This window comes from Martes martes, assembly GCF_963455335.1.
Source record: "Martes martes genome assembly, chromosome: X".
Taxonomy (NCBI): domain Eukaryota; kingdom Metazoa; phylum Chordata; class Mammalia; order Carnivora; family Mustelidae; genus Martes; species Martes martes.
This window is the reverse complement of record NC_137897.1, coordinates 13,875,200-13,897,161: the sequence shown is the minus strand read 5'-3', so window position 1 is coordinate 13,897,161 and position 21,962 is coordinate 13,875,200. Positions and strand designations below refer to the sequence as shown.

General features: G+C 48.5%; 1 protein-coding gene across 2 annotated transcripts in view; it reads left to right on the top strand.

Annotated features, from left to right (window-relative positions):
* Positions 1 to 21,962, top strand: part of PHKA2 (phosphorylase kinase regulatory subunit alpha 2) — a 76,079-nt gene that overhangs the window by 35,444 nt on the left and 18,673 nt on the right. For both annotated transcript variants that reach the window (XM_080794724.1, XM_080794725.1), the window contains exons 8-19: positions 1,235 to 1,381; positions 2,880 to 2,933; positions 3,533 to 3,655; positions 6,699 to 6,794; positions 8,859 to 8,966; positions 10,748 to 10,826; positions 13,994 to 14,128; positions 14,784 to 14,893; positions 16,037 to 16,181; positions 16,439 to 16,517; positions 20,520 to 20,683; positions 21,466 to 21,645. In XM_080794724.1, coding sequence (XP_080650850.1) covers positions 1,235 to 1,381; positions 2,880 to 2,933; positions 3,533 to 3,655; positions 6,699 to 6,794; positions 8,859 to 8,966; positions 10,748 to 10,826; positions 13,994 to 14,128; positions 14,784 to 14,893; positions 16,037 to 16,181; positions 16,439 to 16,517; positions 20,520 to 20,683; positions 21,466 to 21,645 — 1,420 coding nt within the window. The remainder of the gene's footprint in view (positions 1 to 1,234; positions 1,382 to 2,879; positions 2,934 to 3,532; positions 3,656 to 6,698; positions 6,795 to 8,858; positions 8,967 to 10,747; positions 10,827 to 13,993; positions 14,129 to 14,783; positions 14,894 to 16,036; positions 16,182 to 16,438; positions 16,518 to 20,519; positions 20,684 to 21,465; positions 21,646 to 21,962) is intronic.

Sequence of the window (21,962 nt, the reverse complement as noted above, 5' to 3'; positions counted from 1 at the left end):
CCCGTGCCAGCGTTGCGGGGGTGAGAGCCATATGGACTCGTTAGCAGAGAGCTTTTGGAGGGAGTGCGAGTTTCCAGGCAGAGAGCCTAAGGGAGGGCAGCTAAAGAACTGGGCTTGGGGGTCAGTTCGCTTGAGAAAATGAAGCTTTATTCTGAAGCTGAAGCGTTCCCCATCTTTACCCCCTTTGCAGCTCACTCCATTTTCCCGCATTAAGTAGTCATTCATGGGAAATCTGCCGTTTCTTGGGGCATAGTTTAATAGAGTCGAGCTGGTGTGCCCCTTAATAATGCGTGGTCCCTAGTGGAAGCTGTGTGAGCTCTGTAGCCAGCGGAGCCTGGCTTAGAATCCTTGTTCTGTCACAGGAGTCTCTGTGTCAGCATCTCAGCCCTCGTGTGTGAACTGAACATAGTGTCCAAATTCCTTCTTTATAAAATGGAAAAAAGATTTTTTTAACATGACCAGATGGGATTTATTCTAGGAATGCAAAATTGGTTTAACATCTAAAAATCAATTAATGTAGTATACCACGTTTATATGAGATTTAATACGCTTACATTTGCAGGGCTCTAGCCCCGTGTCTGTAACGCTAGATCCCGATGTCCGCTGCCTTCCCTTCCCACAGTTACCACTCGCCTTCCTTTAGTTTACAGTGCCTGATCCAACCACCTTGTAATTGAGGCTATATTATAGTGCCACTAAGTAACCCGAGTTCTGGGACTACAGTAATTCTGTTATCTACCATTTTGCCCAAGTGTTCGTGTGGTCTCTTGGTGTTGACCCCTTCATATGGGTTCTGGATCACCCAGGCATGTTCCACAGAAGTCAGACATTTCTCTGTGCTGGCCCTCTGGATGTATGTGTGTGCTCCTCTGTCTTTGTCTTCACAGCCAGGACACCCTGGCCTGCTGACTCAGTAGTCCCTAATTTTTCCCCTGCATGTCCAAAAGACAGGAAAGTCAACAAAAGGCCCCCAAGGGAGGGAGACCAGCAGTTCTCAGCATGGGGTCCAGGCAGCACTGTGCCCTCCCTGACCCTCTCCTCCCCCATAAGGAACAGGAATCATTGGCTGGGCAGGTGAGGTCCCCCAGTAGGGGTTGTACTGGTAGGAAAAAGCTCTACTCAAAATCAGCAGACTCATTCAAATGTTCCTTGGGGCTAAGGTCATGGTCTCTAGATACTGTATGCAACGGTTCATGCTTCCCAGGTTCAAGCCATCTCTTTGTTTCTTGTTCAGTCTATTCTGTTCTCCATGCTGCCAAGAGCATCAACATCTAAGGAGATCGATGCTGGACTTCTTTCCATTATCTCTTTTCCGGCCTTTGCAGTGGAAGATGTGAACCTCGTGAATGTGACCAAAAATGAAATTATTTCCAAGCTCCAGGTAAGCATTACTCATGCTAGCGCCCTTCTGCTCGGTGTTACGTGCCCCTTTCATGATGACATGGAGCAGCTCACCCTGGCCTTGGTTCTCCATGAGGTCAGTGGCTTGGTTTGTCTAAGAGGACTCGGAGTGTGGGATCCAAGGCCAAGTGTACAGGGGAGAAAACAGTCTCAGAGTGATCCAGTGCCCTAGTTCTTTTCCTGACAGCAGAGCTTGAACTCAGGCTGGCACCTTTGAGCTCCAGTTCGTACCCTTTCTGTACTTCTAAAGCAGAGCTTCTTAACCCTTTAGAGATCATAGACCTCTCTGAGAATCTCTTGAAAGCTAGAAGGTCCCTGCCAGAAAAAAACACACACGTCCCAGTATCCTCCAAGTTTATACACAATGTCTGGGGACTTGGCGATCCCAAAGGTCAGTTGAGCTTACAAAAATCCCTGCTCTGAGGTGAAATGCAGGAACTATGACAATATACCAAACTGATAATTTTATTGAATAGCCAAGGCAACTGAACTTCTCAGTAAAATGATCAAGATGTAAGTTTTCTTTAAAAAAAAGAAAAAAGAAAAGAAAAGTAAGTTTCTTGAGCCACAATCTTCATGTTGATGATCCTACTTAGATTCCGTAAAAAAAGGCTTTTCGCCCTTGGATACAGAGGGATTGAAGGGTCTCCAGTCACATCCCCGAAGAAGCTGTCTCACAGTTTAGTGGAGAAAAAGGAAGCTCTTTTAGCTTGTCCCAGTAGGCAGGGAGTCGTGCAGGGAATGAAGTGTTTAAAGGGGAGCAGGTTCTTGGCTGGGCTTCCCAAGGACTCTCAGAACTCTCTGGGGCTGGCCGCTGGGCGTGTCTGGCCTCTGCAGCCTGTGCTAAGGCACTTAAGAAACTGGGGAATGGACACCCGATGCTGCGTGCCAGGGACTAGGGAAGCAGATGGAGAGCTCCGTGCCACTGTCCCTCTTTTCTCAACACCCAGGGAAACCAGCAGCGAGAGCCCTAGGCTGGAGGAAGCCCTACTCACCCCACCCCACCCCTGCCCTGCCTCCACCTCGCTGCCCTACTTCTTTGCATCCAGAGCCTAATTGTGAGGCGTCTGGAATGTCCTTTTGGCTTTCCAGTCTTTCAGGTAGAAGCAGCCCAATTCAAGTATCTGTCTTGGTGGGTTCTGGGAGCAGTGAGGGTCCCTCTGCATCTTACGTGATACAGCTGGTCAGAATGAAGGACTGGTTGCTCTGGGAACTCTCAGTGATTACTGTCCCGGCCCTGATACTCTCACCAGAAGTTTCGGCGTTCCCTTCTCGGCCCTGATCAACCCTGAATTTACTTGGCTTATTACTTAAAAATAACCTTTTGTATTGATAACGAAGAGTACTTGATACATGTTTCATGACCCAAAGATTCATGGGAATGGGGGTGGATGGCCGACATGAGCCAACATAAAAAGACAAAGACAAAGAAATTGTTCTCTTTCCTCAAATGCACTTTTTTTTCTTTATCTTCTTAGGGGCGTTATGGATGCTGTCGCTTCCTTCGAGATGGTTATAAAACCCCAAGAGAGGTTGTATTTAAATATTGTTTCTTATGATTCCTTAACTGCTTCATATTTAAATCACCACTGTGGTGTTCTCCTCTCTTGATTATAAAATTACATGTTAGAATATTGGATGGGGAGATCTTAATTTTGGAGACAGCAAGGCTAGAGTTAGGCGGTAGAATAATATCATCAGGAGGACAGCAAGCTGGTGGTTTAAAACCAGCCTGTAGACAAGGACAAACAGTTCTGTGGCTCACGATGTGTTCAAGAGCAACTGTGGCCTCCTTCTCGAGTTTCTTTGCCACAGTGACTGATAGAGTGATTTCCGCAAAGCAGATGGTCTGCTGAGCACTGCGATAGACAAATTGCTATTTATTTGTTAGCAATCTAGGAAGCTTAATATAGTAAACCACCAAGGAGTCTTGTGTACATTTCCGATAGACTTTTTGAAAATTTTACTGTGGAAAGCTGCCAGTCATAGCATCTCTCCCTTAGAGTGAACTCCTAATCCTAGCCGCCGCAGAGCTGTAGTGATTCAGAAAGCGAGGGGAACCCGGTGGGGTACAGTGGTGTTAATATGTAATCTGACAGCACCTTTCAGAAGGTTTCCTGTGTGGTTCCAGGACCCAAACCGATTGCATTATGACCCTGCGGAACTCAAGCTCTTTGAAAACATTGAATGTGAGTGGCCCGTGTTCTGGACGTATTTCATAATAGACGGGGTCTTCACCGGTGACGCCGTTCAGGTGAGAACATGCTGGGTGTGGTGTTCATAATCAGCATTTTCATTCCCTCCGTGTCCTGAGTGTTATTAGTGCGTAAGGTTACGCAAGACTTTAGGACCCCGTTTCAGTTATCTGTTGTCGCTCCACAAGTTTTCCCAAAATGTTCTGAATTAAGGTAATGGCTGTTTTGTTTATTTGCTCATGATTCTACAATTTGGGCGGGACTCAGCAGGGACAGTTGGTCTCTGCTTCACTTGGTGTCAGCTGGTTCACTGGGGCTTGGAGGAGCGGCTTCCGACATGGCGTCACTCGTGGCTGGCCCTGCATGCTGGCTCTCTGCTGGGAGCTCGCCCGGGCTCTTGGCTCTTGGCCCAGGCCTTGCTTCGCCTCCATGTGGCTAGCTTGGGCTTCCCACAGAACTGTGGTGTCTGATCAGTTAGGTCTTTTCCAGGATGGTCCTCGTGGCCCGGAATGCAACAGTAAGAGCTGCCAAACATTCTTAAGCTTTAGGCCCTGAGCTGGCAGTGTCCCTTCTGTTGCATTCTATTGCTTAAAGGGTCATGCCACGTTCAAGGGGAGGGGACTGCACAGAGGCCCGAGTACTAAGAGGTGGGGTTCATCAGGGACCACAGTGGAGCACAGACAGGTTTAGTCATTCTGTTGTTTTTTTTGTTTTTGTTTTTGTTTTTTTTTCAGGACAGCCTCAGCTTTTGCTGTCTTCAGTTCTGGTAGAAGGGTACGCTCAGCTAACATCTTATTTAATGTAACAGCATTCTAGTGGGTTCGCAGCCTCCAGCCTCAATCCCTGCTGTTTCTCTATACAGGTTGCCAGGGGCATTTTATTAAAAGGCAAATTAGATTATGCTACTGCCTCGCTTAAAAGCTTTGAAGGGCTCCTGCTTGCCTTGGGACGAAGTACGAAGTACGAGCTCTTCTCCTGTTTTGTAGGACCTCATAAAATCTGGCCCGATTTCTTTCTGTTCACTTACTTCCTTGAGTTCTGTGATGCGAGCGCCCCGAAACCCTTTCAGCCCTCCGGACAGGCCACGCTGTCTCTCCTCTTCTCAAGTGCCCAGGCCCTGCTTTTCTCCCTCAGCTCTCTCTCTCTCTCCTTCACTTATTCGCTGGTAATGTCTCTTCTTTCAGAAAGTCTTCTTTGACTCTAAACACTGGATCGATGCCCCTTTTATATGTCCCACGGCACTTAGCACAGTATGGCCCCTGTAGCTGTATTTAGTCTCCCACCTCCCTGCCAGAGCACCCTGCTAGACGTGGTCTCTGTCCAATTCACTAATACATTCCCTGTCCCTAGTGCATAGTAAGTGCCGAGTAAAGATGTGTTCCTGCAACATTTATTTGTTCAAAACAGATTTCTTTAGCCTTTGCTGCTGTGCATACGTTCGTTGGTAAGTAGAACAGACCCGTCCTCGTGAAGCCTATGTGAATGAGTGACAAACTCAAATGCTTTAGTGTTTTCTTAACCTGTTCAGGCCGCATGTACTGGGGTGGGATGAGCAATCCAAGGTTTATTTTGGTTTTAAAAACTGCCTCTGCTCAGAAGTTCTGAGAGTGGTTTCAAATGTGGCTATAGGGGTCAAGGGCAGGCCACCCCAAGATGGGCCACTTTGGCATGAACACTGTTTTGAGTTAAAAGTAATCAAAACCCAGTGCATTTGGGAAATACCCTTTACCTCCCCATTCAGCTGCTTGCCTAGACCAGTAAGAGAGTTACCAACACCAGACACTGATGCCTCTTAAGAAACCCATGTGCACAGCAGGGCTACCTTTGTTTTCCAAACATCTCCTCTCACCTTCCTGCAAATGCTCTTCCTTCCCTTTGTGTCCTGCGCCCCCCACCCCTCTCCTGAGCTCAGGTCCACCTCATGGTGTGTCATTGTCTTTGGAGTAGCCCATCTGTGGATTCCCTGTACATACGGAACTAAGTTCGATTTTCTCCTGTTCATCTGTCTCATATCAATTTGATTCTTAGTCTAGCTAGAAGGACCTTGAGGGGCAGAGAAAATTCTTCCTCCCCAACATGGTAGTAAGCTTGAAATGTTGATGTTCCCCCATTGTTGATTCTTACTGTTATGCTTTAGCAATTATCTTGGGTCTTATGTTTTCTGTCTCTTTATCCCAGAACTGAAAGGTCTCAAAAGGATTGAGTTAGAATTTCAATTGTGAGGAAACTTGACAGTTATTAGAAACAAAAAAGCTGAGAAGACAAAAAAGAATGTGCTTAGGTCCTTATTTTCTAGGTCTCACAGAATTTACTGCTGTTAGGCCTATTCTGTCTTTTCCACTTACTGCCCAATGACCTTTAAAAAATGACGCAGCCCTGGTGAAATTTTGCTGTCCACAAATTTCAAAAGAAAAGGAAATGAGATCTAGAAGGTGTTTGACTAGGCTGTCCAAGATGAAATGTATTAAACAGCTGGGGGGGCGGGTTAAGTGTTTTTCATCTTTTGTCTGTTTCCTTTTCATACTTAGGGGTTTTTTTGTTTCGTTTTGTTTTTTAATCACTGCCTTTTTAATTGAATGGAAATGTTTACATCAGCAGCTTTTATTATATGGAGTGGTGTGTCCTAAGAATTGGGGTACAGGATCATAGTACACACACTTCCTTTTCCTCACATCAGGTGCATTTTGCAAACGTTTCCTGAGCAATAGGTGCTTGATTGAGGGCCTTTTAGGTGGAAAACTCATGACAGGTCGAAACGCAATGCCCCGCTTAAGGTCTAGCCTCCACTCTAAGAAGCTTATATCGTCTAGCTAGGGAGACAACATTTACGGATGTGAGACATTAAGGTGAAAGACTGATGTTGTGAGTTAAAGACAGCACAGAAAAGTCCAGTGCCTTCAGCGCCTTCTAACCTTCGCTGTCAGCGGGGGCTCTAGTTCCTCCTGCACTCCTTAAGTGGAAGGTGTTCATTCATTTCTCGACCCCGTGGCCTGCTAATAATCCGTTGCTTGCCCAGAGAGGTGTTTTTCTATGATGCACTCCCGGTGGGTGGCGGTATTGACGGCGCCTCTCTCCCGCTGTGGGGGTGGGGCTGTTTTCCAGGTGCAGGAGTACCGGGAGGCCCTGGAGGGAATATTAATCAGAGGCAAGAACGGGATCCACCTGGTGCCAGAACTGTACGCCATCCCGCCTAACAAGGTAACCACGCGCTGCGTATCTAGAGCAAAGTGGGTTCACACTTGGCCTTTTGGGATTTTTTTTTTTTTTTAAGATTTTTAATTTATTTGTTAGACAGACAGTGATCACAAGTAGGCAGAGAGGCAGGCAGAGAGAGAGGAAGGGAAGCAGGCTCCCTGCTGAGCAGAGAGCCTGATGCGGGGCTCAATCCCAGGACCCTGGGATCATGACCTGAGCCGAAAGTAGAGGCTTTAACCCACTGAGCCACCCAGGCGCCCCCTTTTGGGATTTTTATCCCTCTTTCAGAGCTAACACTTTTTGTTCAGAAGTAGTTTCCAAAGCAGCAAGCTAGGTATGGGGCACCAAGGGGTCATAGTGCCAGCTGTGCCTCTGTGAGGTTGCAGGCTAGTGGGGGTGGAGGAGCGGGTCTGGGGCGTGGAGGGCAGGCACGGGAGTGGTGCTGCCAAGGCCCAGTGTGTTAGGGGACCTGCCAGGGCATAAGGAGTACGGGGTGGGGGTTGGGAGGAGACCCCAGCACCTCCACAGGGAGGCAGGAGCTGGCCTATGGGTCAGGGGAAGCCAGAGTCAAGCCGTCTTTTTTTTTTTTTTTTAAAGATTTTATTTATTTATTTGACAGACAGAGATCACAAGTAGGCAGAGAGGCAGGCAGAGAAAGGAGGGGAGAAGCAGGCCCCCTGCTGAACAAAGAGCCCGATGTGGGGCTCGATCCCAGGACCCCGGGATCATGACCTGAGCTGAAGGCAGAGGCTTAACCCACTGAGCCACCCAGGCGCCCCAAGCTGTCTTCCAGTCCAGACACTTTGCCTTCTGTGCTTGGCATCAACTATTTCTCATTCGAGGTTTTTAATCTTTCTTAACACTACTTAACTTTCACCTAGCCTTAACACGCAGTCGGACTGTGAAAGCAGTCCTGTGTACTGCAAAACATCCAGGATTCTGTGGAAAAAAGAACCTATTTCTCTCTACTCTTACTACACAAAGATAGCCAGACTTATGTCCCAAGATAACTCTAACATTTTAGAGACCCTCCTGCCACACTGTTGTCCTATTAGATTGTTTGATTACTGACATGTTTTAATTCTGTTCAGTTTATGAGTTTAACTTCTTCTTAACGTTTAACCACTGCAGCAAATTTCAACAATCTGTTAATAATATCGCTGGTTAATCCACAAGCAGAGTACAACTCCCCTCGTGTTGTGATTTTTCCCTCTTGGAGAAGGATTTCTTCAATTGCTTTGGTTTTCGGAGTGAAAAAGTAGTCACTAACGTTACCCCCAACCAACATTGTACCACCCGGCTGACTCAGTAGAGCAAGTGACTCTTGATCTCGGGCTTGTGAGTTTGAGCCCCACAATGAGGGTAGGGTTTATTTAAAAAAAAAAAAAAAAAAGAAAGGTCAGCATGGAGTTTGCAACAGAGAAAGTTGCAGACTAACTTTTACAATGTGTAGCCAGCACCATCCATCCAAAAAACAATTGTAGCTTATCTTGATGAGTCAGAAGCCCCCAATGGATCCTGCTTATTGAGTCCCTTAGGGAAAATTAGGGGTCTGAGCATACAGTAGTGTTTTCCTCAATAAATAGTGCCACCTTCTGGTAATTTTCTTGCGTAGGCACACAGAGTTTACGAGCCCCTGGGGACAAGACGAGAGACGGCTGACTTAGCTTCCGGCGGTGCCCTGCTGTGGCTGTAGGGTTATGTTTTAGATCACTGTACCCATAATACAGACAAGTGTGAGCACGAGCTGTGAAACTTCTTGTTGCTCAGAGCTGTGCTCAAAGGACGCAGGCTTCACGTGCCTGTCTCTGCCTTCTGCCATCTGTGTGCTTGTGGGCAGGGCACTGGCTTGGAGTCAGGCCTGGATCTGAGTTCCACTTCTGTGTTGAGCCATGTGGCCCCCACACGAAGGCCTTAGTGCTGTGGCCTCCCTGTCGCAGCTCTTGCGCAGAACTGGCCTGGAGGCTCGGGTGGATGGCCTTTTGTAAATCCTCAGCACGCTCCCCAATAGACAGTGACATTTTTATTCTCTGACATCCTGACTTTGGGTTTCTCTCTCTTTGCCAGGTTGATGAAGAGTATAAGAATCCCCACACAGTGGACAGAGTCCCTCTGGGGAAGCTGCCCCATCTGTGGGGTCAGTCCCTATACATCCTCAGCTCGCTGTTGGCAGAGGTAAGGGACTTGGGGACTTCACAGACTGGAAACCATCCGATATGAGGTAGAGCAGACCCCAGAAGAGCACGGGGGCTCTCTGCCCCGGGTGGCTGTGAATGTCGTTGGCATCTCATAGCTTTACGGTCATCTGGAGTGGGTCGGCTCTGAGGCCTGCCGCCTGGGCTTGTGCGTCCATGTTTACACTAAACCACTTCAGAGTCAGCTGTGTGCCAAGCGCTCCCATCACCTCCCACCCCCACCCCCGTATTCCTGGTCTGTGGCTGGAACCAGGTTGAGCTGATGGTCAGCAGGAGACTAGAACCTTCCCAGTCAGGCTCAGCACATGCGTGAAAGATCCAGGTTTGTGGAAGCTGCTAAGTCTGCTTCCGGCCACTGCTGGCACAGTCCTGGCCACGGGCAGCCGAGTGACTCTACGGTGCTGTCTCTGTGAAGGGGCAGTGGCTGGTTTGGCTGTGTTGAACTTTGGGTCAGATGTTCCCTCAGCCCACAACACCCTCACATGGAAGGTCTAGGACCTCTGACTCATTTCTTCTTGTTAAACATGTTCTTGCCCCCTGGCTTAAGTTTTTAAAATGCAAACGGTTTTATGCCAACTGAAAATGAATCCACCTCCCCAGTGGGGGCTGGGGGGGTGTGTGGGGGTGTGGAGGATGCGTCAGTGATGTTATCGGATGGGTTCATCTGTCCTCAGAGGCTCTTCCCAGCTTACTCCTCTGGGCCCCTGGGGAGAGGTATGGACAAAAGAGTCCAGGAGAATTGCTGGGAGCTCCAGCCTGTGAGGCTGGCCCAGTCCTGTGTGTTCTGCCAGACTCTAGAAGTGGGGAGGGTTGGGGGGGTGAGTCGTGAGTCCCATACCATTGGGGTTCCCAATGTAAAGTAAAGTAAAGCTGTCACAGTGGAAGTGGCCCTCAGGAGCTACGGGTTCTGAGGTGGGCCACTTGTTTCATGGCTGTGATTGCCGTGGGAGTAGGTACTGTCCTCTCCTTCTATCTTTATTAGTAGGGAAAACCATGTCTATCTCTTGGAAAGCCAACTCTGCCTCTGACTAGCTCCCTGACCTCGGGAGCCTCAGTTTCCTCATCTGTAAAGAGGCTGGGCTTAGTCATTTCTGCTGTTCTTTCCAGCTCTGATTTCTGGGTCAGTGAGACGAGGAACAAACAACTCTGCTCCTGTTGCCTCCTCTTCCTTGGAAAGACCTTCCTACACTCCCAGCATTAGGTCCCAGTCCTCCTCAGAACTCCCAGAGCACCTTGATGGCGCTCGCTGAGGACTTCGGTCATTCATAGAAGCTGTGAGGGGATCCATGTTGAAACAGCACTCCGTGCAAGCAGGGAGGGGAGCTTTGTGTTTCAGGACAGTCAGCCCTTTCTGCCACCTAGCTTAAGTGCATTACCTCAGTTTCCCCACCTGTAAAATGCTAATGGTAGTGCCTCCCTATCAGGAGGCCTGAATGTGACCTTGTACGTATAGGAGCTCAGCACAGGACCCGGCACAGAGTAAGGGCTCAGGAGGGAGGAGTCACCGTCGTTCTTTTCAGTCACACGAGATGGTGGCCTGTGTGACTAGCCCCGGAGAGCTGGGTGCCAAAGGCACAATACGTTTATCAGTGGCTACCTAAATGGTGTACTGCGTTTTAGAGAAGATAAGCAATTGACCTGAAAAACATAAAGGAATAAAATACTGAATACTTTGAGCCCCCAAATGTTTCATTTTCCAAGTTGCGTTTAAGGTGAAATTTCATTAAGTGTTTTTCAGTGCTAATGCTCCTCTTTTCCTAGGGATTCCTTGCCACTGGGGAAATCGATCCCTTAAACAGAAGATTTTCCACTTCCGTCAAACCTGATGTTGTAGTACAAGGTTTGTGAGCACGTTTCCTATTCATATTTAACTGTGTAAAGCCAATGTTATTTTTTTTAAAGATTTTTGTTTATTTATTTGTCAGAGACAGTGAGAGAGGGAACCCAAGCAGGGGTAGTGGGAGAGGGAGAAGCAGACACCCCGCTGAGCAGGGAGCCCGATGCGGGGCTCCATCCCAGGACCCTGGGATCGTGACCTGAGCCGAAGGCAGAGGCTTTAACCCACTGAGCCACCCAGGCGCCCCGCCAATGTTATTTTTAATGCGAAAGATTCCCTGGTTTCCTGTTCTGTTTAAGAAGCACAGATGTGTGCTTTAGCTTCTATCGCTTCTGTGACATCCCTTCCATAACCCACTAGTTCCCAAAGGCAACAGTATTCGTCCCAACCACAATGTTACTTTCTACAAAGCATCTGTTTTCTCAAATCTAAATCTCGATGGCATTTGGGGCACCAGTGATTCACTGAGCACCATTTTTCACTGCAGTTCTTTAAAAAGTAGAACGTGACCGTGGCTAAAACTCAAAACCCGAGTGGGGCTGCACTCATTCCTTCCTTTGAGGTCTGACTGCTCTCCAGAGTTGCAGGCCCCTGTTTTCAGCTGCCTCCCCTCCTGTCCCACTGGCAGCCCCTCCGGAGAGTGGGGAGGCCAGCCTGGACGCTGCTGCAGAGCCAGGTCTGCCCAGCCTGGCCGTTGCACGTCTCTGTGCCTCTGGATCTTCATCATCTGCCCCGCGCCCCCGCCAGGTGGCCTTGAGATGCACTGCGATGGGCCCAAGGAAAGCCCTCAGTGCAGGTCCTCGCTCACCGCTTCCCCTCTCCCTTCTGTCCTGGGGAGGACTCCTGAGGAGCTCACGTGCCTCATAGAGCAACTGAGGCACCAGAGCACATTGTGTATGTGCCTTTATGGCCTCTCAGTTACACCGTACGTTTCTTTTTTATAGAGGGGGGAGGGGAGCGGCAGAGAGAGAGAATCCTAAGCAGGCTCCATGCCCAGCGTGGAGCCCGACATGGGGCTCGATCTCACTACCCCGAGATCATGACCTGAGCTGGATGCTTAAGCGACGGAGCCACCCAAGCGCCCCGACACCATACATTTAAGGACAAGGCCTGTAGCATTCTCCTAGCTTCTGTGTTGATTGACACACACCCACTCAGTAGGTTAATAACAATTACTGAACAAATGCAAGGCAGTTCTCTGCGTGACTATGGACCCGTTCCCCTACACCTGCCTGGGATGTGGCTGGAGGCCCTGCGGGGATTATCCAGTCAGTCCTGCGCTCCAGGTCCTTAGAGGCGCGCCCAGTGGGCAAAACAGCTTGACCAGATAGAAAGTGTGACCATTAGGATGATCATCCCCATCTTACACATGAGGCTTCGAAGTCAGCTCGTTCAGGGACCCCGAGCCAACAGTGGGAGGCGCACACTCCATGCTGATGTCCAGGCGGGGTGACCCAGCCCGACTCCGTCCACAGTGGGCGCTTACCCGCCACCCGCACTGCCCAGCGAGCCCGTAAATCCCAAGGCCGCTTTTCCAAGCGCAGGCTGGGCCCCGTTGGTGGGCCTTCGGCAGCTAGTGTCTTCTCAGCGTGATAGACTAGAACAGAAGCAGAAGAGGAAATATAAGAAGGTCTGGCCCAGGGGAAGGAGAAGTGCAGTTCCAGGAACCTACCCACATACAGCTGTATCAGATCAGAGGCTCACAGGTCTCGGGCAAACCACTTCTCCAGAAGAGTCACTTGTCCAGAGAGTGACCACTAATCTCTGCGTGGTGTCGGAAGCTTCAGAAGAGACCGATGTGAAGGGAAGCCACCCACCCAGCCCTACGTGGCTGATGCTCCCATTTGCTGGGATGGGCTTCCCCACGGGACCTTGTTGTGAAGCTCAGATGAGATCATGGCTGTGAAAATACTTTGAAAAAGTATCACGTGCTATATAAATGAGGTGACCTGCAGGTCTCCGTGGCACTTATGTGTATTGTACATTCAAGGTACAACGATGGGGCTCAGTGGGCTACTAACAGTAACTGAGCTGTTGTCTAGCCTCACCCCACCACCCCCGCACTTCCCCGCGGCTCTCCTGCAGCCGAATGCACCACCACCTGCTCTCTGTGGCCAGAACTCCCCTCCACCAGTCCCCTTCCCAGGACTCCTGCCCTTTGCCAGAGCACCGTTGTTCTCTTAAAAACCACATTCAAGGGGCACCTGGGTGGCTCAGTGGGTTAAAGTATCTGCCTTCAGCTCGGGTCATGATCTCAGGGTCCTGGGATCGAGCCCCGCATCGGGCTCTCTGCTCAGCCGGGAGCCTGCTTCCCCCTCCCTCTGCCTGGCTTTTCTGCCCACTTGTGATCTCTCCTTCTCTGTTGAATACATAAATAAAATCTTAAAAAAAAAACCAAAACCCACATTCAAAGCAGAACTGGTACAGGAGGTGCAGGGCTCGGAGTCCCCACCCAGGCCCCCACATTCCAGGCATGTGAGTTCCCTGCCTGCTGGAGAGCCAGCTGGCCAGCTGCACTCACTGGAGATGGGGCCCACGGCAGCCCATTTGGGGTGCGGGGCCCGGCTCCCAGGCGGCTCTTCCCCACCAGCAAGAGCCTGTGCCGGGCTTCGGGCCCCGGCCAGGCTGCACCAGCACCCTCTAGCAGCCCTGCTTTCCCTTCTCTCTGGAGGGAGCGACCTCCCCCGCCCTCGGTCAGCGCTCCCCCTGCGGCCCCACACCACAGTATTGCTCTTTTCGGTTCCTTGAGAGCAGGAGCTCCGGCTTCTCCCAACGTCTCCCCAGCCAGAGCTGTCTCTGCTTCTCATCCCGAGGAACAAGAACACAAGACAGTTTAGAATAAATGCACACCTACGGGGAGGCAAGAGATCATTTGAGATGGGGTAATTTGGCTCAGGACCTGTCGAAGACCGTTTCCAGAAGTCTCTTATCAGACTGTCTGGTGCATTGAGGGCACTTAATAAAAACACGTCTTGCGGGCTGGTGAGGTGCGGTGGAGAGAACCAGGAAGAGCGGTAGGACAACTGCTGTCATTTTCAAAGCCCCCCAGCGTGTGGAGAGCATCCTGATGTGTATGGCACAGGCCAGAGGAAAGCTCGGTCGGTCACGTGTTCTCCATGTGAGGAGGCGAAGGCCACGGTCTAATGCAGATGCTACACTCTTGTTCGCAGTTACTGTTCTGGCTGAAAACAACCACATTCAGGACTTGCTGAGGAAACACGGGGTAAACGTCCAGAGTATTGCTGACATTCATCCAATCCGGGTCCAGCCGGGCCGGATTCTTAGTCACATATATGCCAAGCTTGGTAGGTCTGGGGAAACAGTTGGGTGGTTTTGGCGAGGGGGCATCTTGGTTCTAGGTTTGGGGTCTGAGGGGGACCGAGAGGTATAAATTGGGAAGAGCTGGGCAAGACACCAAAGCACGGGGTTTGGCCTCTTGGAGGTCAAGAGGAGCCGCACAACAGCGCGTTCTCACGCTCGCTTTCTAGATGTCGCCCCAGCAGGGCTGCGCCCTTCGCCCGATCTGTTGTAAAAATAAGGCACCCTCTTTGAAAATTCACAATTGGAACAGCCTTTTGTGTCTTGATAACATTTCTGATTTTTATCTGTGGTCTCAGAAAATGCTCCTTGACCCATTAAAATGGGAGGGGCGTTCTCTTTTTCTAAAATCTAACCTAGTAGGCTCAATATGAAATTAGAAGTGAACAGTAATAAAGTTCTATCAGTAGTTTTATTCCATAGAGATGTTGAACTGGGTGCTGGCTACACATGCATGAAGAGAAGGCGGTGGAATTTGTTTTTAATTCCTCCTTGTCCCATTTTAAAGAAGGATCGACAGTATTAGAAAAACCAAACCCTAGAGTGGGTTAATGAAAATAAGCCCGGTCTTAGCCAAAGTTGCTTGGATTACATGTTACCGTATTGGTTCTATCTCTAATTTCTCTTTTATTTTTCAAATAGGACGGAATAAGAATATGAAATTGAGTGGGCGACCTTATCGGCACATTGGCGTCCTTGGAACATCTAAGCTATATGTGATTAGGAACCAAATCTTCACTTTCACACCCCAGGTGAGCAGAGCAGGCCAGAAGCAAAGCCACACACATTCTCTGATTAAATTCCCTTTCAGTGAACTGCTGTGAATGCGGCAGAAGGAGGGTGTGCGTGTGTTCAAATAGCAGTGGGTAGGGTGATTCCCATTACCCGGTACAATTCTTTACTTCCAGTGGATGCTCACTAGGCGTGGCTTGAAGCAGACTTCGCATGCCATCACCTCCAGTCACGAGGAGTAGAGAAGTTCACACTGCTTTCCAAATTTGCTAGTGACCTGGCCCTTGGCTTGCCACCTTCATGGCCCGGGTAGCCGTAGTCTCTCACCTTTGCTTAGTCTGTCTGAACACTGTGGCACACAGCCTGTCTGATTTTCAGGCCCCGGCCCGCTTGGTGGCATCCCAAATATACCAATTATGGAACTTTTTTCCAGAGTTTTTGTTTACAAAGGGAAGTAGCCCCATGGAACCCAAACCAAATGTTTTCCATCCATTTGGCCAGCTAGAAAGATCAGCTATGGGCTGACTTTGTCACCGTGGGCACGGCCCCCCACCACCCAGGCACACTGTCATCCATGGGGTCCCAGATCAGTACCCCATGTTGCTCGCTTTAATCTTGTGTTACTTCCCATTGTAACAGATTTTGGAGCAGAGCTGAGTGTGGCCTAGTCCAGAGGCTAGGAGAACGATTTGATTTTCATCAACACCGGGCGGTAGTGCCTTTAGTTCACATTAACCAGGCCATCAGTCGGGTAGACGCAGTCTCCACGTCTCACCTGCTCCCAGCGCCCTCCCTTCCCTCACTTGGAAATCCTCTGAGCCCAACAGCCTTAGAATGAGGAGGATTTAAGGAGTTATTGATTTCCTTTCAGGGATAGCAGTGTTGGGCCAGGTGCTTAAATCCTCATCTGAGGAGCTGTAACTAGATCTGGCCGCACACCTTTCCCTTCCATGCGAATGTAGCTGCGGCTCCTGGGCAGGCGATAGATTGATTTTTTGCCCGATGGCAAGGAGAGCGCCATGATGGAGGAGGATGATAGCCAGGATTGAGCCTCTTCTCTGGGAACAAAATGCAAGGATTAGCATTGCCGTGAATGACAGCCGGGGTTGTGTCGAGGGAATGGAGGACAGACAGCCTTTCACTGGGCCTGATCTGACTTGCAGTTCACCGACCAGCATCACTTCTACCTGGCCCTGGACAATGAGATGATCGTGGAGATGCTGAGGATCGAGCTGGCCTACCTCTGCACCTGCTGGCGAATGACAGGCAGACCCACGCTCACCTTCCCCATCACCCACACCATGCTCAGTAAGTCTCTGAACTTGATCTTCCTGATTCGTGTTCCACTGTTGATTTGGGCCCCTTCCAAAATGTTTAAAACGAGTCAAAGCCAAGTACTGAAGGGGGTTCTTAGCAGATTGGTTTCTGAGCTCAGGAGTCTTCCATAAGTATTTTAATTAGATTGTACTGAGGAAGGCATTTCCACGCATGCCCCCCAAACCAAAAAGTATTCCCAGATTAAGTAAACTCACTTGTCTTTTTTTTTATTTTCCTTTTTCCCTTAGCAAATGATGGCTCAGACATTCATTCTGCAGTTCTTTCTACAATTAGAAAACTAGAGGATGGATATTTTGGGGGAGCCAGGTAATTTGTGATTTTTTTTTTTTTTTATAAAGTATCAGTGGCCTTTCTTAAAAGTCCTTTGCTGCCCTTCTCCCACTTTTCATATCAGTTGCTTAACGCAGAAGCGCGGAGCTTTAGACTAAAAAAGAAGTTAAATCTTACGCATTCACCCATGTGGAGCTGGAATCGTATCAAAAGCAGCTTTCAGGGGGTGTTTGTGCAGCTTTTATGGCTGCCAGGAGGCCTGGGGCATAGAGAGGTGAATGTACGAGTCTGTCTGCAGGGGCATTCTGGGATCGCTTGTGTGGGATGATGCTGTATCTGTTTCTGGTTAAAAGGCCTGGCAGAAAACACCCAGTGCCTAGATCCGGTAGGTGCTCCGGAGACACTCCTTGGATTGACTTGCGTGTGCTGTCACCTGAAGAATAAATCACAGAACTTTATAAGTTCCTTAGGTGGCCCTCAGAGCAGGGTGCCTGAATGGGCCTGCCTACACCATTGCCCCTCGTCCTCAGTGGAGCGATACGTACCCTGGTTTGCAGGCCCATGGTACCAGATGCTCCCTGGTAATATGGGTAAGCACCTCGAGTGACGGGGGGCTCACCTCCTAGAAAAACTGATTCCGTTCTTGTACGCTCTGACTGTCACAAGGCAGAGATTTTCTCAATAGCATCTGTGCCCCAATCTCTCCAAATCCCCTGGAATATGTGAGAAGGGGTCTAAGAGAACCTCACAGTAAAGCTGGCCACGCGTGAGGTATGACCCTTCCTGGGCCCTGTAGTCTTCCAGCGGGTCCCTGCTAGAATGCCAGTTGCTAAGTGTTTGGGCATTGAAGTCAGCCCTTCTCAAGTCTTCCCGCCCTAGGGACCCTGCTGCCACCGTAATGTTTTTTAAAGTGGCGGTAAGATGCTCATAACATAAAATTTACCCTCTTGGCCGTTTTAAAATGTACAGTCCAGTGGTGTTAAGTACACTCACACGGTTGTGCAACCAATCTTCAGGACTCTTTTCATCTTGCAAAACTGAAACTTTCTCCCCATTATACAGTAGCTCCCCCGTTCTTGCCCCAGCCTCTGGCAGCTGCCCTTGTGTTTTCTGTCTCTAGGTGTCTCAACTGAGTGGACCCATGCAGTATGGTTTTTTGTCCCTGGCCTTTTTAACCCTTCAGAGTTGAGTTCCTGTACTGCTAAGTGCTGGGATTGGCACCTCCGCTCCCAGAGCTTACTGGGGGGTTTTGCAGCAGACGTGAATGGCTCTCATTCTGAGCTTCTCCTGGGAGCGTCCGCGAGACTGTCCCCAGCATCCACATCCACATTTGCTATCCACATTTCTAGGGCTAGCACCATAACTGCACTTGGCCTGCAGTTTTGTATGTTTCACGTCCAGTTTGGATAAGCTGCCATCTGGTGTGTGGCATCACGGCCCAGAGAAAATATCATATGCCCATAATTAACTGCTTTTCAGAATAAACTCTTGAACTGAAATCTAATCATTGTCCAAAAGGATACTGTCTGTAGTTAATGGCTCACTTGTGGTGTGCCCCGTGTTGGTTTGCACTGTCTGATTGAGTCTTCACTTTGTCGTGTGGGCTGTATTCCTTTTTTTTTTTTTTTTTTAAGATTTATTTATTTATTTGACAGACAGAGACCACAAGTAGGCAGAGAGGCAGGCAGAGAGAGAGGAGGAAATAGGCTCCCTGCCAAGCAGAGCGCCCGATGCGGGGCTCGATCCCAGGACCCTGGGATCATGACCTGAGCTGAAGGCAGAGGCTTTAACCCACTGAGCGACCCAGGTGCCCCTATGCTTATGTTTTTAATCTTAGCAATCTTACTGGGAAAATACAGTCTCTCTGTTGTAATATTTTGCATTTATTTATAATTTTGTTCACGTTTGACAGTTAAACATTTTTTTGTGTAAACTTCGTCCGTGTCTTGTTCCATTTTTCCATTTGTTCTTACTGGTTGTAAGAGCTGTTTGATATTATGAAAATTAGTCCTCTGTTTCCATATTATTACCGCAAATGTTTTTTCCAGTGTATCACTTGTCTTTTGACTTCATTTCATGCCGTATAGGTTTCTGATTTTTATGTTGTTAGACTGATACTTATCCTCATTGCTTCTAAGTTTTGTGCCATGTTTGCAAAGGCCTTTCCTTAGAAATTATTCTTAAAAGATATAGAATGGAGAAAAGGATAATATTTTATTGTTTTTTAATTTTTTTTTAGGATTTTATTTATTTATTTGGCAGACAGAGATCACAAGTAGGCAGAGAGGCAGGTGCGGGGGCGGGGGGGAGGGGGGGAAGCAGGCTCCCCGCTGAGCGGAGAGCCCGGTGCGGGACTTGATCCCAGGACTCCCGGATCATGACCTGAGCCAAAGGCAGAGGCTTTAACCCACTGAGCCATCCAGGTGCCCCTGTGTTCCTGTTGTACAGACAAGGGGCTGTAGGCTCAGAGAGCAAGGGCCACACAGTAAGAGGTACAGGAGCTCTGTATGAACACGGAAACCAGGCTCTCATCTCCATGACGAGCTGGACGAAGGCTTAACAAAAATCAGGAGGGCCTCCTGTTCACAGAGTATGGCAGGTGACCGGAAGAGTCGTGGACAGGAGCAGGAATGCCTAGGCTCCGTGGGCTGCCTTTCCTATGACGTTCTTGATAATTAAAACTGAATCTCATTATGACTTTTCCTTAGGTTTGAAGGCCTTTAAAATGCTGAATTCACTCCCGTTGCCAGACTTTCCCTCTGGACCCACCTGGGCTAGCTTGCTATCAGAAGCCTTTGTGTATTGCTGCCATCCCACATTTGACCTGTCCTTTCAACTTCCTTCAGAGAGAAACTTTCCATTGTCATCTTTTGCACACTCCACCGCCCCTCACCTCCTCCTGTCCCCAGTCTCAAGGCAACAGAATCATTAGAACCTAGAAGGAAAAGATTTTACTCATTAACCGAAAGGCTTTTCTTTCCTTCCCTCAGGCCATGTTTCTTGCTGTAGTCCATTCGCGAACTGAAGCTCATGCACCGTGAATTCATTTGCATCGCAGGCTTCACTGTGCTCCTTAAACTGTTTTCCTCAGCCTTTTCAACTGAGCCCTCATCTGATGCTGATAGCTCTGAGGATCCTATTGTCTTCTGCCTCCGGAGCTATCTTTTTATTTTATTTTATTTTATCTTATTTTATTTATTTGAGAGAGAGAGAGAGTGAGTGAATGCAGGGAGGAGCAGAGGGAGAAGGATAAGCAGACTCTGCCCTGAGCTCTGAGCCTGCCCCGGGGCTCTATCCAACCTGAGCTGAAATCAAAAGTCGGAGGCTTAACCTACGGACCCACCCAGGCGCCCCCAGAGCTAACATTTTAAGAAGCGCACAGTGGCGGCTTTCTGTAGGGTGGCCCTCCCTCGTGCTTCCTGAACCCAGGACCCCACATTGCCGAACCCAGGACCCCACATTGCCAAACCCAGCTTGCGGTTTTCAGTGGAACTTTTCCCAGCCCGAAAATGTAGTAAGGCCACTCTGTGAACCTGCTCCAGTCTGGGGATGGCCCCATTGCATTCCTTCTAGAAAGAACTTTGCCTTTGAGATTGCCTCTCCTCTTAAAGACCTCTCATATACCTGTGCTTGGGTGACCATATTGCGTGGTAGGTTTTGTTCTGGTCCAGTTGTTTTAGGGCAGAACCCCCCCCCCCAAGGCTTGATTTGGTTCTAGTTAAAAGTGGTTTATTCCATTTGTTTTGTAAAACTTTGGTTGGTTCAGTAAAATAGATTTCTGTTTGTGTTGGGTTTGGGAGGAAGAAATCAGCATGATTCATTTTAGCTTTTAATATGTTCTGTGCTCCCACTTTATACTTGGTATTGAATTTTCGTTTTAATTTCTTGGCCAACTACTTATGTGGGGCGCTCTGCAAAGTGACGTTATTTATCAATTCTGGCAGAAGCACCGTCTGGTTGTTGAAAAGTCTCTCTCTGATTCACAGTGGAAGTTTGTCCACGTGCACCTGTATCTCTAACCTAGTGTCTCCTTGGCAGAGTAAAATTAGGGAGCCTTTCGGAATTTCTTACCACGTCTTTCTACACATATCTGACCTTCCTGGATCCAGACTGTGATGAGAAGTTGTTTGATGATGACAGCGAAGGGAGCTTCAGTCCCGATTCAGATTTGGGAGGGTACTTGGAAGACACCTATAATCAAGGTATGGCTTGGAATGCCTTTGCAGGTGGTTCACTGAATTTATTTAAACCTTGGCATTGTGATAAAATTGCCGGGAGACTCACCTACAGAAAATGATTGGTAATTAACATAACAAAAAGAGGCTTTGGAAACTCGCGTCTATTAAAATGAATAAAATGCCAGTTTATAAATCTACACTGCAGAAGTGGGGCTTTTTTTTAAACCTAGAGGGACGAAGGGTTTCAGGAATGAGGATTCTTCACAAAATATACTCTGAAGACAAAACACATTGCTTGAATTTTCAAAGGAATGGTAGAGTCATCTAGGTTTGGTTGGATAATGGGGATGAAATCCTGTGTATATAATATTTCTCAAACTGAGCAAGGTTTTGGGTTGAAGTAACCGGTTTTTACTTTTGCGCAGTACATGGAATTGGGGCTGGGCATTCCATAGTGCTTAGCTCCCTCGTGACCGATTGAAACAAAAGATCAGATGTTTGCTGCTGGCCCTCAGGGTTTCATATGCTTTCAAGTTCATCTTGGTACGATGTGTATCTATCTTGACCTGTATTTTCTTTTCCTAGGGTGAAGGGCTTCCAAACAATAACTTTATAAGCATGTACGTTGTCTTTGTAAATGTCTTTAGCCTCCAGCAGTGGGGGCGCAGGGATTTGTATCAGAATGTTGTCCCCCCATTGAAGCCCGTTAGCGCCGCCTACAGGATCAGCGCTACACGCAGTCACGGTGACACGTTGACAGCATGTCTGCAGCTCGTTTTCACTGGCTCTTTCTCTTGCTTGTCCAGTTACAGAAAGCGAAGATGAACTGGACCAGTATATCAACCACCTCCTACAAAGCACATCCCTGAAGTGCTATCTGCCCCCTCTTTGTAAGAAGACAGAAGACAGCCATGTTTTCAGTGCCATCCACTCCACTCGGGATATACTTTCCGTGATGGCAAAAGCAAAGGGTTTGGAAATTCCATGTGCGTTATGAACTCTTCTCTGCCTGTTAAAGTAACTTCTCAGAGTAATGCATGAGCATAATTTAAAAGTCAGGATTCTAGAAGACAATAAAATGTAGACATTTCCTGCCTCATCCCTCCCCTCCCCTCCCCTCCCCACTGACCTAGTCCTTCTACAGAGAGGCAACCGCTTTCAACTCTTTGTTGTTTCTCCTGGTGTTTACATATCTCTGTTTTTCTTTTTCTTTTTTTTTTTTTTAAATATTTTATTTATTTATTTGACAGAGAGAGAGATCACAAGTAGGCAGAGAGGCAGGCAGAGAGAGAGGGGGAAGCAG